The 16,564-nt window shown below is 40.0% G+C and overlaps 2 protein-coding genes across 12 annotated transcripts in view; both read left to right on the top strand.

Moving 5' to 3' along the window:
• Positions 1 to 16,564, top strand: part of RPL17 (ribosomal protein L17) — a 117,006-nt gene that overhangs the window by 87,144 nt on the left and 13,298 nt on the right. The window lies entirely within an intron of this gene.
• DYM (dymeclin) overlaps positions 1 to 16,564 on the top strand; it is a 224,266-nt gene that overhangs the window by 75,378 nt on the left and 132,324 nt on the right. For all 11 annotated transcript variants that reach the window (XM_057405672.1, XM_057405680.1, XM_057405676.1 and 8 more), the window contains one exon: positions 14,160 to 14,342. In XM_057405672.1, the coding sequence (XP_057261655.1) occupies positions 14,160 to 14,342 (183 nt within the window). The remainder of the gene's footprint in view (positions 1 to 14,159; positions 14,343 to 16,564) is intronic.

A 16,564-nucleotide genomic window follows, 5' to 3' on the forward strand; every position in this document is an offset into this window, starting at 1 on the left:
TTCAGTAGCTGGTGGCCCAGGTTTCAAGCAAGAGAATTAACGCTCAGGGTCTTCCTCGGTACAGCTGGTAGAGTAGAGGAGGAAGTTATCTCTACATTATAAAACGTTATGGCTCAGAGGAAAAATAGGGAAAGGCTGGAGCAGATGACAACCAATATACCCACAGCATGTGCTGGGGAGAGGTGGTGGGGTCCAAGGTGTGTGAGCAAATCTTCTCAGAAATGTGGGTGGCAGCCAGAGCTCTCCCAGACTGTATAGAACCAAGTTTCCCAACTGTACTTCTATTTGGAGTTGTGTTTAGTTGCTTTTAGATGCTCTCCTGATGGCTCTGGTGGAGAAGCTGGTTGGAGCTGTTGCAGGTACCAGTGCTTGGGGGTGCTTCACAAGTTTGGAGGAGTGAAACTTAGGAGATGTGTTGTCATGGAATTTGGATATGTCTTGTTGTGATGGAAATGGGTATGTCTTGCCATGGCAACTGAGCTGCATACCTTTAACAAGGAAGGGAACAGAAAGATGAAAATTACCTTGTGTTTTAGACACCTGAGTCCAGAAAAAAAAATAGTCCTCCCTTGTCGCTTACCATTTTATTATTAATTTATTTTTTTAGACGTATGACAAATAATTTCTAAGGGAGACTCCCAGGAGCCACTTTCTCATGTTCCTCGTGTTCTCATGTCTCACTTAAGAAATGGGTTCATTTTGCATTGAGTGCCTGCAGTCACAACAGGTCAACAGGAGCAGTGTATTAAACTCACAAAGTGATATAAGATTATAACTGCTCTGGAAAAATCAGCTGTTGGATGCCAGAATCTGTCTAGCAATGTAACAGGTCACTTCTGTCCACGGCAGTCTGAATTTCACCTCCCTTCTTCCCCATCTATGCACAGATGAAGTTCTTCTGAGGGTACTACTTCAGAATCGTTAGTTAATATCAACACCCTAATTAGTGCTATTTAAAAATAACACTGGAATCCAAGAAATAAAGGTTAATGACAAAAGGAGAATTTGAGTGCTGTCATTTGTAATGGGATCGCACAGAAAATATGGGTGCCTGCAAGTGTTCTGGTATCACCTGCATAAACAAGAGAACAGAACTCAGGTGGAGCATGGACAACCATGAGTTTTGCAGTTGCTTCGAACTCTGAACATGTGTGTGCCATGTGTATGTTGTGTTTCATGATTGGAACAGACTGTCATTGCAGTAGGAGAAGCATGAGAAGGTGTTAAAAAATTTTATAGCCACTTGTTTGAGTAACTGAACACCACATCTTTAAGTTAGGTCTTACATTGTGTTTGAAGTGCAGCAGAGCCTGGTGCAGGGAACACCAGCAAGTTGTGAGACCCCACCTGGAATACTGAAGCTGAGGTACAGCTCTGGGGCAACAACACAAGAGGGACGTGGAGCTGTTGGAGTGAGTGCAGAGGAGGCCATGGAGATGCTGCGAGGGCTGGAGCAGCTCTGCTCTGGAGCCAGGCTGAGAGAGCTGGGCTGGGGCAGCCTGGGGAAGAGAAGGCTCCTGAAGGGGAGACCTGAGAGCAGCTCCAGTGCCTGAAGGGGCTGCAGGAAAGCTGGAGAGGGGCTTGGGACAAGGGATGTAGGGACAGGCCAAGGGGAATGGCTTTAACCTGCCCGAGGGGAGACTGAGATGAGCTCTTAGGCAGAAGCTCTTTGCTGTGAGGGTGCTGAGGCGCTGGCACAGGGTGCCCAGAGAAGCTGTGGCTGCCCCATCCCTGGCAGTGTTCAAGGCCAGGTTGGACACAGGGGCTTGGAGCAAGCTGCTCCAGTGGAAGGGGTCCCTGCCTGTGCAGGGGTTGGAGCTGGATGAGCTTTAAGGTCCCTTCCAACACAAACCAGTCTGGGGTTCTATTAAATTGTCTATAGGGGACACCGTGTTACTTGGAGAGAATTCACACCTAATGCATGTTATGAATGTGTATTTATACATGATGACTACTTCATGATTCTTCTTTATGTGCTCATATTTGATATATATTTGATAATTTCAATAAATCGATTATATTTTATAATTTATTTAAAATATTATATAGAATATCATTTTCATATACTTACATAAACGCCAAAATGAGTCTATCTACAGTAAAAATATTACAGTAATATATTTGGCCTGTTTGCTACATAGAAGAATTCATGCTGGCAGTCTTGTTCTGTTAAGCATCTTCTCTTCCTTCCTTCCTAAAAGGGGGTTAATCAAGATGTGCATAACTTTGTGACAAGAAATTCTTAAAATTCTCTGAGCCTGCAGTAAACAACAGAAATTCAAGGACAAGGTTATCAGGAAAAATTCAGTGAGTTTTTTGCAGTATGTTGTGGGCTATCTAAACAGTTTTGTCTGCGACTCCAGTAAACAGCAGTCAGACTTTCAAAATGTTTGTCAGCCTGCATCTCCTGTTTTTCTTATGGTTTGTGCTTCGTGTTTTACCAAGAGCATGACCTGGATTTCTAAAACCTCTTCTGCAGTGCATGAATGGGAAATGTCTGAATGTGGTGTGTGGAGCACTTTTGGACACCTTGAAACCTGAGAAAGGCCCTTGAAAGTCTTCTCACGTTGAATTTTCCAGAGTTTTGTAAAATTCAGAAGACTGTCGTGCTGTTACATCATCTCCAAACTTAACAACATTGATCCCTTGTCCTACTGAATAATTTCTCTGCCCACCATTGCTGTGGCTGCATAGGCATTATTGTCTAAGACAGCGTGAGTGTGATTGTTGTGGATTTTTTCCAAGAATAATCATACATTACTCTGACTGCTGTCTTTGTCAAAATACATAGAGCAGTGCCATAAATTCACCTTGATGGATTACATTGTTCCTTAATCGTTCCTAACTATTATATAGTATACTAAATGTAATTGCTGCCTTCATCTATTTTGTTCTGTGTACCTTTCTTTCAGGGCTTATATTCTTTCCTCTATTTTCTGTAATAAACTCTTTAAAACAGACGTGTGGTTTCCCTAGGTGCATGCTTCAATGGCTTGAGCAGAGGTAGGTGTAGCTCAGATTGCTGATAAGTACCTACTGACTTTCTTATGAAAGAGGTAATGACTGGCAACTACAGCTGCCAAGTGTTTGGCTTGCTGGTTTTGTAAAAGTAACTTTGGTAAGTAAAGGTAGTATTTTGTTTGTTTTAAATGTTTGCATGTGCCAGCACTAGGTTTAAAGGTATTCTTTAATTCAAAACACCTCCTCTTTGAGCATGTACACATCTTAAAATCGTTTCCCCAACAGCCCTGTACACCCGACTTTAAAGAGGGAGGAATGAACGTGAAATCTTGAGATCTCATATCAGTGACGATAAATCTTATTTTTCTTCTTGGAAAATTAATTTTCTACTTCTGAAAATTTTTTTGTTGCTTGTCTTTCTTCTCCCTTAATCCTGTTTTAAGCATGCAGGATTGGAAAGGGATTTATTCTTTTTCCATTTTATAAATGAAGAATTATTTTTAAAAGAAATTAAGAGTTTCTGGAATCCTATGGAAATATTTATGTGTGAGGACCATGAGGACAGTTGAGCCGTGGAGCAGGCTGCCCAGGAAGGTTGTGCCATCTCCATCCTGGGAAGTTTCCAAGGCTAAGCTGGATGAAACCCTGAGCAACCTGGTGTGACCCCATAGCTGCCCCTGCTTGAAGCAGGAGGTTGGGCCAGGGACCTTTTGAGGTCCCTTCCAGCCTGAATCATCCTGTGATCCTTTGCTCTGAAGCATGATTTCTTCCTTGCTACTCAGCTTCTAAAACTTCTCTGTCTTTTCCATCCTCTTCATCTGGTTTCTTTGAGCCATTGGTTTGGTCTTGGTAATGTTTTTCTTCAGTGGACTAGCCTGATTGTGTTGTTGTCAAAATCAATGCTGTGGATGAATGTGGCTCTCACTTCACCAAGATAGTGTTTGAATATGTTTCCATGTTTGTTTCTGTCCCCAATTTTGTCTGATTGTGTTGGCAAAAAATGTTACTGGAAAAAAAACAATGCCACCATCAGTGGGATTATACATGTTCACTGTGCTCCCTTCCATTCTGACCACAACAATAAAGGACCAGGACTGTGCTCTGGGCAAAAGCCAAAGGAGTTTTCTATCCAGAAAACCACCACCAGGTTTAAAATAGTCATAATACTTACATAGTATCATAAAACCTTTATTATCTTTACGGTCACATTTGCGGCGTCAGTTATATTGAGCAGTCTTCATATGTGAAGCAGAAATATCGTTTCATCTCAGAAATTGTATTGCTTGTGTCCAAAGGAGTTGCAATGGATGTTTTCATCAAGGGGCCTTGTGTGGAGCTTGTAAAAATGTGATGATTTCCTTCCTTGTGTAAGATATTCCCATGCTATAGGGTTTTTGTCTGTGTTTCTTGACGTGGATTGATGGCTTATTAGAGGTATTTCTAGCTTTATTTGGCATCTTTATGGCCTTTTGATTCAGGAATGTGATAATGTAATTTGCTTTACTTAATTCTTCAAGGCGTCTGTCACGAGATATGTCTGCTATTAAGATTCATGTTACAGATACTAAAAACATCTTCAGAGGCTTCCAGCTAACAAAGCTATCCCATTCTGCAGCACCTGTGTGCACGTAAGAGCTGTTCATAAATGTTTTTGTAGTTTTTCAGACAGAATAACTGGGGAGAGGGGAATGTCTTTATACATTTCTGATACAGCTGTGGTGTCAAAAGCTTTAATGGGAATGCAAGTCTCTAACTTCATGCTCCTGGGAGAAGGTGATCTTCTCCTATTTTGAAGTTGAAAGCAGAAAGGGTAAGGTAATTTGAAGGCATAGATAGGACTCTAGCTCTGAAAAAAGCCTGTATCAGTTTAGATGCCAAAGTAAAGAACTCCTGGGTTCCAATGGTAAAAAAGAGGATGAATAGTTTAAAATAAATAAACATTATTTTTTGCAGTGAATTGGGGAATAGGCTTGTTTATGATATTAGACCTATGCAGTTTAGTGTTTGTAATCTTTCTCAGTGCAGTGACATTTGAGAGGTTGTGCAAAGTGTTGGAGCTGGGATTAATCGCTTGAAGCAAAATGGAAAAGACTTTCAAAGAAAGGAAAGAAAAATCTGTGTATATAATTTGGCTAGGCAACAAAGGAGGCATGACTGTGCCTTTTATTTAAAGGCTGTAAACACTGAACTGGAGGAGAAAGGTTTTATGGTATTACATAGAACCACTTATAGGAATAAGTAGACAAAGTTGAACAAAGTAATGCTTAGGCTGAATATTAGGAAAACAATCTTAATGTTGAGGTTTATTAGATTATGGAACACTCTTCCCAAAGGAAGTGGTTCAAGCTCCATTACTAGTCCCTTAAAATTAGACTGGATAGAATAACAAAATGTACTGGAGGGAACACTGGTGCATGGGTAGGGGATGAACACAGTTACCTAATGCGTTTTCACTTTTCACTTACTTCCATGATTCATTTCCTGAAAAACTGCTTCCAGAATGTGTTAATGACATCACAGCCCCGGCCTTCTCGGGCACGGTGGCGCTTCTCATGCCACAGCTTTAGGACAGTTTATTTGTAGATCTGCTGGGCTTTCGTTTTTTCCGGTGCCTCCTATAGCAGTGCCGTTCCCCGCAGCTATTCTGTTCTGCTGCAGCAGTGCCTGGAGCAGTGGGGATGGCTGAAAATCAGGTGCTTGGGTTGCATTTTGAAAATACAGATATAAACACATACAAGACCTGGGCTGTTCCTGGTCAGGACTGGGGCAGGCAGCATGTTTTGTGTTGCAGGGCTTGGCTTCACAGAAATTACTACCTTCTGCTGTTCTTGGCAAGTGGGATGAAATACTCGTCTCCTTTACCATAATATTATTAGGTGTGAAAACCCTCAAACAAATAAGTTGTGTTCACTCATATATTGCAATGAGCCAGCCTTAGTAGTTCTGTTGCGCTGGTTTGATGAGAAGAAAGTAACTTGTTTTTAAAACATGTCTTCTATAATTTATTTCTTAAACATTCAGAAATGCCATCTAAAACATGTGCTTAATTGTTCTAGAGCTTTGCAGTCACTTTTTCTGCAATAATTAGGAATTAAATACTGAAAATAAATAAATTAATGTTTACGATAGTAATAACGGTACTTGAAATACAGCCCATGGCAGTCCATTACGTGCATTGTTGAGACGTGTGACTTTGACATTGCACGGCACTTTGCACCAAGGACTAAGTGATAGCTTGGTCAGATTTTAAGCCAAGATGTGTTGTTTCAACTGATGATGCATTTACTCTGATATACATCCCGTATTGTTCTTATGTTCCAAACAATAAATAGAGTCAAGATGTTTTAAGCTGTTGTTTCAAAATGCTTACAGCACTGCCCACAAGCTTTTAAATTCAGTATCTCCCACGTGTGAATACTTCCTGCAGCCTGCTGATGACTTAGAAACCAGCTAGCCTACTAGTATTTAAAATGTGAATTTATTTTACTAGACTGTGTGTTGCCCAGAAACTGTTCATTTATTGTTGTTTTTACAGCATCTTTCCTTCTATGTCTTAAGCTGTCTAGGCCTAATTCTTTTTGCCCAATGCCAGACAGTGGAGAGCATGAAAATACTGCTGAAAATTAAAAAATCATTACTTTGTCGTTTGTATTACTATGTCAGATATAATGTTGCAAAAATCTGTCATTAATAAGGACTTGTGTCAGCTGAAGCAGTTATTGCAAACATAGTCACTGCAGTATTTAGGACAGCCATTTTTATGCTTCTCAGTTTGTAAATTCCCTCCCTAAAAAATCCATGCTGTAATCAGACGCACTTTTTCAGTCAGGGGTTGTAGTTTGTGTATGCATTGGTGTGTTTACGCTCCTTATGAGTTTATTGTTGCTTGAGGATGGAATACTTAACATGCAAGTTCACTAACCACATAGAAATTATTGCGTTATTTCCTATACTTCAGCTTTGCTTGTTTCTTGCTGTAATGAATCTTCCAAAAACTTGCAATGGGACTTTCCTGAAATTAGTGTAGCTGCTATTTTTATAGCCTTTTAAGCAAGTATACCCAGTGCTTCTCACAATTAGCAGTCTGAAGCTGCTTTAGTAAGGACCGGAGATGTTAAGGATGTGCTTATAAAGCATAAGACAACTTTATGTGAACTGCATCTTGATGCAGCAGTTGCCTCGCTGATCCATCCTCTCCCGTTTATGATTCCATGGGCCACTTTTTCCTCTCCCATTCATTATCACATAACATCCCCGTGGCAACTTGAGAAATTGCTTACATGGAAAAGTAATCGTAGGAAAGTATTTATGTATTTTTAGCTTTCTTCTAACACAATGTAGCAGCTGGAAACAAGGACAAGAGCCAGCACAATGTGAGCTGCCAGCTCTCCATGGGCCACCAGAAAGTGTTCATCAGACCACAATGTGAGAACCATTGAATTGACTTAAGAAATGTGACACGCATAATAAGCATTAAATAAAATAATAAAAAAAAAAAACAAAACAACAAACAAAAAACCAACCCTCAAGTTCCCAAAGCTGCTGCTTGAATGTAGTAAGAATGAACTGGTAATTGTAATGTTTTTGAATAATAAGTATTCACTGGTTTCGGTGGAGGAAGTCCATGATGGTATCAATTAGATGCAGTGAAAATCACTTTTGCTTTAGTTCTTCATAGTCTATATTTACTTCTGTCTTAGATGTTGTTGCATGATTGAACAATCTTCTGGATGCTGAGAGATTCATAAATAGGAAGGCCGGGTGTGGAGCTAGGACTTGATTTGAACAGATATTGAAACATGAGTTAGATCAGTTTGGTGGGGTTTTTTGTGGTTCTTTCTGGTATTTAACACTTTTTAAACTGTCTTCTCTAGCCTCATCTATTTGTGTTCTTTCCATTTTTGCAATAAGGGAAGAGAATTGCCATTTTGGAAATGTTAAAATGACAGGAATTGATCAAGAAGATCTTTTGAAGATCTTCATGTCTACTAAAACTCTTCTTCATTTTTAGTCTTCAGAGCACCCCAGGGCTGCACCTTGGGCTGGTACACTCTGCAAAATAGTATCAAAAGTAATAAAACTTGCTGGGAGGATGCTTTGAGCAGCATGGTCTAGTGGAAGGTGTCCCTGCCTGTGGCAGCAGGGTTGGAACTGGATGAGCTTTGAGGCTCCTTCCAACCTCTAACCATTCTGAGCCTACGAGAGGCTAATGGTTTGTGATAGGACTTAGGTTGTATATATGGGGGGGATGAGGAAAGGACCTGTTCTGTTACCAAGCTCCAGTGAGGAGAGAAATCACAGAAAAATGGGTTGGAAGGGACCTCAAGCATCCACTTGTCCAACCTGTCTACGCACAGCATGACCTAGACCAGATGTCCCAGCACCCTGTCAGTGTCCAGTGTTGGGGAACCCACCACTACCCTGGGGAGGTTATTCCCATGTTATTCTCATTGCAAAAGATTTCCCTGTGGTGTCCAACTGTGCCCAACATCACACTCATCTTTTCCATGGGACTCCTTGTCAACAGGGAGTCTCCATTTTCTTTGTAGCCGCACTTTAAATACTAGAAAACGGTGACAGGGTCTCCCCTGAGGCTCTCAGCCTTTCCTCACACACTGCCCAATCCTTGTATCATCTTTGTGGCCGTTCTGTGTACCCTCTCCATCCATCCACATCTTCTTTGCACAGCAGGGGCTGAAACTGAGCACAGTGTTGTAGGGGTGGCCTGACCAGTGGTGAGCAGAGTGGGACAGCGACATCTTTGTCTGTGCTGATGAGCATAGTCAAATGGGTATGCCAGCGTTAATTGAAATTTAATGCCTCCATTTAAACTTAGTGAAGGATAGGTTGTTTAAAGGAAAACTCCTTGAAGTTCAGTTATTACTGTGATTGCATTTCACAACTGCTATTAAATGAAAAATATTAAATATCTCCTTTTCCTGGAAAAATACTGTGAAATAAGTAACAGCAATTTCTTCTGCGTTAATGCTCTATCCAGGGAGAGAGCTCAGAAGGGTTTATCTTCTTCTAAGGCTTTACATTGGACGGTGCTTAAGATGTGTTTCGTTTACAACTAGTTTGATAAATGTCCCTCAAAAGCTCACAAATTCATTATAGCTCACAGTTTGTTGATACACTAACTTGAAATAACGGCACGCAGTACTAGAAGTTCAGTTGGCCATAAATATCAATGCTTTATAATGAGTAAATTTTTTACCTTCTGCGCTCCCATCTATCCTTTGGTTTTAAAATGTTGCTTTCTTGCATGAAACTATAAAATGCATTTAAACTTTTCTCCACATAGGTACAAACGTCAGCCTTACTTGTATGGTCTTGTTGCGTAACAGAGACCAGAACATTAGGCTGAGATTTCTGCAGAATTGTGTTTACATTAAATAACAGTCTGGTGAAAGAAAATTCTTTTTTGATAAATGTGACATAACTTCATTTTGCCATTAAGTGTTGTTCCACAGACTGTTCAGACTAGATTAAAGTTCTGGGCTTGTTTTCATGGCTGTGAACACTGTTTCTAGCCATCTTAGAGGAGACCTCCGATTCTCTATTGCAAAATCCCCCATACATTGCTCTTAAGCAAGACATGCTTTCCTTGCCATGCCTTACTCATAATTATATGAATTTGGGAAAAAAGAAGCTGCAATGGGTGGTTTTGTAGAAGAGAAAAATGCATCTCCTGATTTTGTTTTAAAGGTAAAAGCAGGCTGTTTCTTCTCAAAGTATCTGTGTACTTGCCAGAAATAATTGTCAAAACGTTACTTGAATGTTAAACGTTAATCAACAAAAAATCTGGTAGTGTGGTTCTGAGTCAAGAAATAAATTTATATTAGAGAATTACAATTAAAAATCGGTTTTACAGAAACAGTAAATTGCATAGATGAAATAAGTGATCCAAATACATAAATGTTTGTGCTGGTTTTGGCTGGGATAGAGTTAATTTTTTGTAGTTCTGTGTTTTGGATTTAGGATGGTGAATAATGTTGATTATGTTGTTATCTCAATGTTTCAGCCGTCCAGTGCGTACAGTAAGTCAAGGTCTTGTCAGCTTTGCATACCAGTGAAGAGGCTGGGGGGCACAAGAAGCTGGGAGGGGGGACACAGCCAGGATGGGTGACCCCAAGTCCCCAAAGGAATATTCCATGCCGTATGGTACATTCCATACCCTATAATGTCATGCTGGACGAAAAAGAAATGGGGTCCAGAGGGCAGCGGCTGCTGCTTGGGGTCTGGCTTGGCATCAGCGGGTGGTGAACAATGGCATTGTGCATCACTTATTTGTTGTATTCTTTTACCATTATTATTCTCCATTTCTTTTCTGTCCTATTAAACTGTCTTTATCTCAGCCCACAGATTTTACCTTTTTTTTCCCCAATTGTCTCCCCAGTCCCACTCGGTGGGGAGCAAGTGAGTGGCTGTGTAGTGTTCAGCTGCCTGCTGGCTGAAACCACAACAATGCTGAAGAGACTCTTTTAGAATTACGGGTAATTAACTTCATCAGGCTTGTAATTAGCACCAAAAAGGTAACATTAGGTAATGCAAAACCTTTCCAAGAGTTTCTAGACCTTCAGTAGTACTTTGGGTCTTGATGCTATTGCAGGTAAGTCACCCCCTTCATCCTTTTCACTTCACCTGTTTAGTTTTGAGTTGTAGCTCAGAGACATAGAAAGCTTTAAGAAAAATTTGTAATTTACATTTCCCCAGGGATATGTATTAAAATGACAAGAGAATAGGAAATTGAAAGTGAAATTTAAATGTGAAGGATAATCAAGCACTATGTGTTGAAGTGTCTGAGCAAATTTCATTCCATGCTTTTAATGATACCAGGCAGCACTAGTACAGTCACAGCTACCCATGGCTTAAACAGGAATTTCAAACATTGCATTTTCTTCCTTTTATTCTGGGGTGGGATTTTTGGAGATTTTTTGTTTATTTGTTTGTTTTTTGTTCTGCCGCTTGAGAACATCACAGGATGTTCTCAGGAAGCAGAATCTGAAATGTGGTTCTGGATACTTGTTTTGTATCAGTGTATATTCTTCATACCTTTTCTGTTAACCCTAATATCAGATCTGAAAAGAATATAATGAGGATAACTTCTGAGGGGTTGCAGTATAAATTATTTTTGGTTTGCTCCCTAAAACCCCTGAAATACAGCTTAGTAATACTGAAATATACATAAATGTAAAACCACATGTAGGAAACTGAGACTTAAAATATTATAAACATGTAGAATACAGCCAGAACACAGAATTCTTGTCTTGCTGTCCTCTCAAGCTCTTTAGCTATTTAGCTAAATAGCATTTCAGTCTGCTGTTAATGATCAGAAAGGATGTTTTCCTTAGGAATTTCTCAACTTGAGTAAGTTGGGAGTACCAACTGATACGTACCACCTAACATGGCATAGCATTTTGGAACTGAAAGGATTATTGCAAACATGTTAGCCTGGGACTGCTTTTGTGCAGGAGTACATTTGCCAGCAAGAGATGGAACTTCAGGAGATTACTTGGGTCATATATCAATGTGCAGATTTCTCTTGGACATAATTACCTCATTCTCCCTACTGGAAGATTGAACTTACTCACCAGGATTTTGGCCATATCTGTCTTTTCCTAGCTGTTGAGGAAAGGTGTAGTAATGGCAGATGCCAGCCTCAGAAGGGTGGGGTGGTGGAAAAATTAAAAATGAGACGTACACTAAACTTTAAGAAAAAGCAAATGTGCCAAATTTGAATTAATTTAACACATGATGATAAATATATATATGAATAATTTCTTTCCATGTTACCTATCTGTATAACTCATGTGAGTCTAAAAGCTAACTTCGTGGTCATAATTTTTATTCAGCTTCTTTCTGATTTAAGGACACTGGATCAAAAACACAGTGATATGGGATTATTAATGTAACATGATTTTTTTGCCAGGAAGGCTGTAATTATAGTGCTTTTTATTATAAGAACTCCTTCAAGCTGCTTAGTACTGAATGGCATTAGTTCCCCTGCCCTTGACGTGGCAGTAATTGCCTTGCAATTGTGATGATGGAGTGTTGGTTTATTACTAAATCTGACTATATATAATTATGTTTGAAGAAAAATACTCTTTGCCTGGCTTTCATTGTGCAGGACTAGGAGTACTTCAAGTTCTTTTAATTGGTTATACTGTGCTTAGCTTTTTCATTCAAATGGCTTACAGGTTTTCATCCTTTGTGTCTTGAATCTAGCAGACTAGGTTTCAGACAGAAGACTGAAAACTAAACTTTCTTAATTTTTCTGTGATTAAAAAGTGTGTTATAATTTTTCATTTAGATAATGTTGAAAAAAGGGAACAGGAATTCTGTTTTAAGTTGAGATTATTTCTTTTTTGTGCTGTATAATTCAAGACTTTGACCTATTACATGAATAATTTGGCTAAATGCTCAGTCTCTGGAATGAAATATCAAGATACATTTAAATAACCCGTTCTAAGCAGGCATTTGGGGGTCAATGTCATCAAGAGGGGATGTTTCTTATCACCTTGGAATGTATCAGGAGTCCAGATGTGATAAGGTTGGATGCGCAGTGACATTGAACTTACCATGTATCACCATGGCAATGAGGGGGGGAAATTCCACCCTTTGACCTGACTTTTCCCCCAGAATCTGCAGCATCTCCGCTTTAGTATTTTGGCATGTAACCGGTCAACTTGGTTCATCAACACTACTGTAATTAGGAACAGGATTTCCAAAGATGGTAGCTTAGTATTGAAGTTAATATTTTATAATGTTTTAAGAATTAAATATGAAAATGGCTCTGCATTTCAGGCTCAAACATCAAAGTTCAAGCAGTATGATAACGAAAGTCTTAACAAGCAGCTTTCAGGTGCTTTTTACTGGCATTATGCCTTAATACTGTATATCCACCATGTATATACACCTAGAAAAAGGGGAGGGTATGCTAACATGCGTTCTTATTGTAGACCATGAGGAAAGAACTGTGAGTCGATGTGGAGTGATGATTTATTTACATTTGTGTACCTAATAAATTTTGAGGGTTTAAAATGAATTAAGTTTTTGCACTTTGTCACATGTGTATTTTCGAGGCAGTTTTTAGAGACAACGAAAGCTTGCTTACCCAAAAGGAATCAGTCTTGTTTTTTGACTGTTTTTGGGTTTTTTTTTTGACAAATAGTGATTTGCCACTTCAGACTTTTATTTCTTGTTAACTAGACTTTCAAATTATTGTAAACCCTTTATACATCCATACCTTAACATCTTACATGCACTCTCTTAAAAAGGAATTTCTGAGCAGTGTAAGTACTTCTGACTGGAGTGCTTTTTCAAGTTGTTTCGTCTTCTGCAGGAATGCAAAAATATGAGGCTGAGTTTAATAATACCTTAAAATATAAATTTAAATTGCTGTTGATCCTGTCTTCTTTTTCCAGAAGGTTTATTACTTGCTATTAAGTTGTCTACCCACAATAATGAGCAATAATGATGATCTCTATAGGACTCTCATTCTGGAGATTCTAGTTTAAGCAGTATTACATTTTGTTGCTGTGTTTACCTAAAATATGTTGAGTTTATTAAAAATAGAATGCTGTATTATGGACCGAGTTGGTTTTATAAAATTGTGACATACAGGCTTTTTTTCCTCTCTTAATATGTTAGCATTATTAGGATTGCTACATGCATCCTTTGGCTGGTATCTGCTCTGTGTTTAAGGTTTTCCCCTTCAGAAATATGATTTTGTTTCACCTCTCCTGATTTCCTTTTATATCACACAATCCCAGACTGGTTTGGGTTAAAGGGACCCTAAAGCTCATCCAGCTCCAACCCCTGCCATGGGCAGGGATCCCTTCCACTAGAGGAGCTTGCTCCAAGCCCCTGTGTCCAACCTGGCCTTGAACACTGCCAGGGATGGGGCAGCCACAGCTTCTCTGGGCACCCTGTGCCAGCGCCTCAGCACCCTCACAGGGAAGAACTTTCTTAAATTTCCAGTAATCTTGAAATTCCCACTTCTCTGTGCCCGCTGCTGTGTTAGTCCTGAAACTTTCATTTTGAGAGACCAGTCAGAGCTGTCAGCTCCTTGTACAGGGGTGAATTGTTTGTCCTCTCCTCTCTCTACCTGCGTGTCAGATGCCATCCTTTCCTCTGAAGGAGCCTTGTTCATTAAAACATGAATAAACGTGGTCTTTTCTGCCTTTTCTCTGCAGCTGGCCTATGGACAGTCTTCACGCTCGGAGGGGTGGGCAGCAAACCAACGCCACAGATGGAGCAGTGCTCCCCTCTGGCTAACCAGAGCCTACTGCTGCTGCTGGTCTTGGCCAATCTCACCGATGCTCCAGATACACCGAATCCCTACAGGCAAGCTATTATGTCCTTCAAGAATACCCAAGGTTTGTATCTGTTCCTACCTCTAACCATGAACTGATGAAAATGAAGTGTTAAATTGCTGTGACGGCGTACAGGGTCTTTTCCCAAAGCTTTTTCTCCCTTCAGCCAGCCCGTGGAAAAGCAGTAATCATATAGTATTGTTCTTCTGGGAGTTTAGAGGTGGAGTTCCTCAGCTGCTGGAACAGGGGAGAGAAGGATGCCCTTTTCTTCAGACTTGAAAAATCTTAGAAAGCTTCATCATTTCAAAAAATATAAATAAAACTGGCTTACAAGTAGGTTGGTTATCCAAGTCTGCAGGAACTGCCTGAAACTTTATAGCCCTTGGGGAAATACTGTTTAGTTGCTCATGTTCCTTAGAGCTAAGATAAGCAGTTGAATTGCTGATGGAGCTGATTTGCTGACTGTGTTCTTGTATTGCAAATGTGAGGAGAAACTGGATAGTATAAATGCTTTCATGGTATATATGGAAAGTTTCAGAGTTGTTGCAGCACTTGCCTGGTTTTTGAGGCAGGTTCCAGTCCGTGTATTTGGTCACTGGAGGTATATTGTTTACTGACTCACAGCGCCCTGCTGCACAGTGTCTTGCTTTTGGCACACAGTAATGCCATAACACAGTTTGGACTGCCCAGATAGCTCAGCTTTGCAGGCATTTTGCTGCTTTCCATATATACCTTACCTACACACTTCAATCTCTTCAAGTTTTAGCCATGGTGTTTACCTTTCCTTGGCTTTATGCAGGTTGACAGCGTGCACAGAGCTACTTGGCACAGCTCAGGTGCTGTGTTATAACCTGTGGAACCACATGAGTACCTCTGAGTTACTCTATTTTGGGGGAGTTTTTATATTTCTTTAACCATTAAGTTTTAGCAGGGTGAGCTCTACATTCGTTCACCTTTATCTCTGAAATGTTTTGGGGTTATGAGGATGGAGGGTTGTTATCATAAGAAAAATTCTTAGTCCTGGAGTGCCCCTTTGCTTTATTAGATCCTGTTTACTAATTTCAGGCATATTGGGTAATGTCTACTCATTTCGAGCATTTCAGATGAAATGCATGACACAGTTTTGGTTTGTTCTGTTTTTTAAACTGCAAACTTCTATGAATATTTTATTTTGATTGACTTTGTTTCATCTCATCAGTAACTGGTAATGTTATACACTGTTATTCGTGAATCATTATAAACTGTTATAACTGTACACATGTATCATAAAATTTTAAAAGAACTTTATGTCAAAAGCAGCATGAAAAGCCATATTTTCTCTAGATGTGTACATTTATAGAATGATTTATTGTTTCCCATAAACTTGTTTCCACTAGCAATACTCATATAAATGAGCTTAAATTTGATTCTTGTGAACATTCTGAGGGACTGGTAAGAGGAGAATGATACGAGAAAGGAAGGCTGGTTACTGTCAGAGTGATCTATGGTATGTGACTATAAAATGAAAACTGGCTTTTTTGGTGAAGTAGTTTATATATAACTTAATTGGGACAAAAGTAATAAAATTCAGGATAGTTTTTGTTACTCTATATGATCTAGAATAATTTAATTTTTCTGTTGGTCAGTTTAATGTTCTGTAGAATAATACAGGATGTGCTGCTGTTGCTCCTAAGTTTCTTTAACACTTCTAAGGGTTTTTTTCTTAGTTTTTTAACTATCCTTTAATGAAACAGAGAGTGAAGAGCTGTAATTGTAATTGGCGTGGTTTAACCATCCACAGAAGTGAAGCCTGAAAGTCAACGCTCTTTAGCTAACCATGGCATCAAGCTGCTGCTTGCGAGAGCACACTGACTTCATCTGATATTGGTGTCTACATGCAGATTTTCCCTAGAAAGGAGAAATACTTGCCTGAAGTGGGATGCTTTTAAACCATTTGGTCCACAGTCACCATGAGTGATTGAAGGGGCTGTGGTGGCAGGAGTGGTAGTTCAGAACGCAAGGTTTGGTCTCTCCTCTGCCTCATTGGTACCTCATTTTGGGGCAGAGGCAGGGTTTCCATCGCCGATGGGCTGCGTCTCAGCTCTGTGTGTGTGGCACTGCCTCCCAGCTCCTGCAGAAAGGAGGAGGGTTTGCTCCAGAGCTCCTGCTGAGTGCAGCTGAATGGCTGGAGCTGTCACCCCTCGCCCAGGCCAAGAGAAGCAGTGGCTCCCTGGCATGCTGTCTTCAGCGGGCCCCCAGGAACCCGGAGGGAGCCAAGGCTCCTGTGGGGCTCCTGCAGGTCTTCC

This window comes from Pezoporus wallicus, unplaced genomic scaffold, assembly GCF_028554395.1.
Source record: "Pezoporus wallicus isolate ANWC-B61680 ecotype Strahan unplaced genomic scaffold, APGP_CSIRO_Pwel_v1 scaffold_13428, whole genome shotgun sequence".
Taxonomy (NCBI): domain Eukaryota; kingdom Metazoa; phylum Chordata; class Aves; order Psittaciformes; family Psittacidae; genus Pezoporus; species Pezoporus wallicus.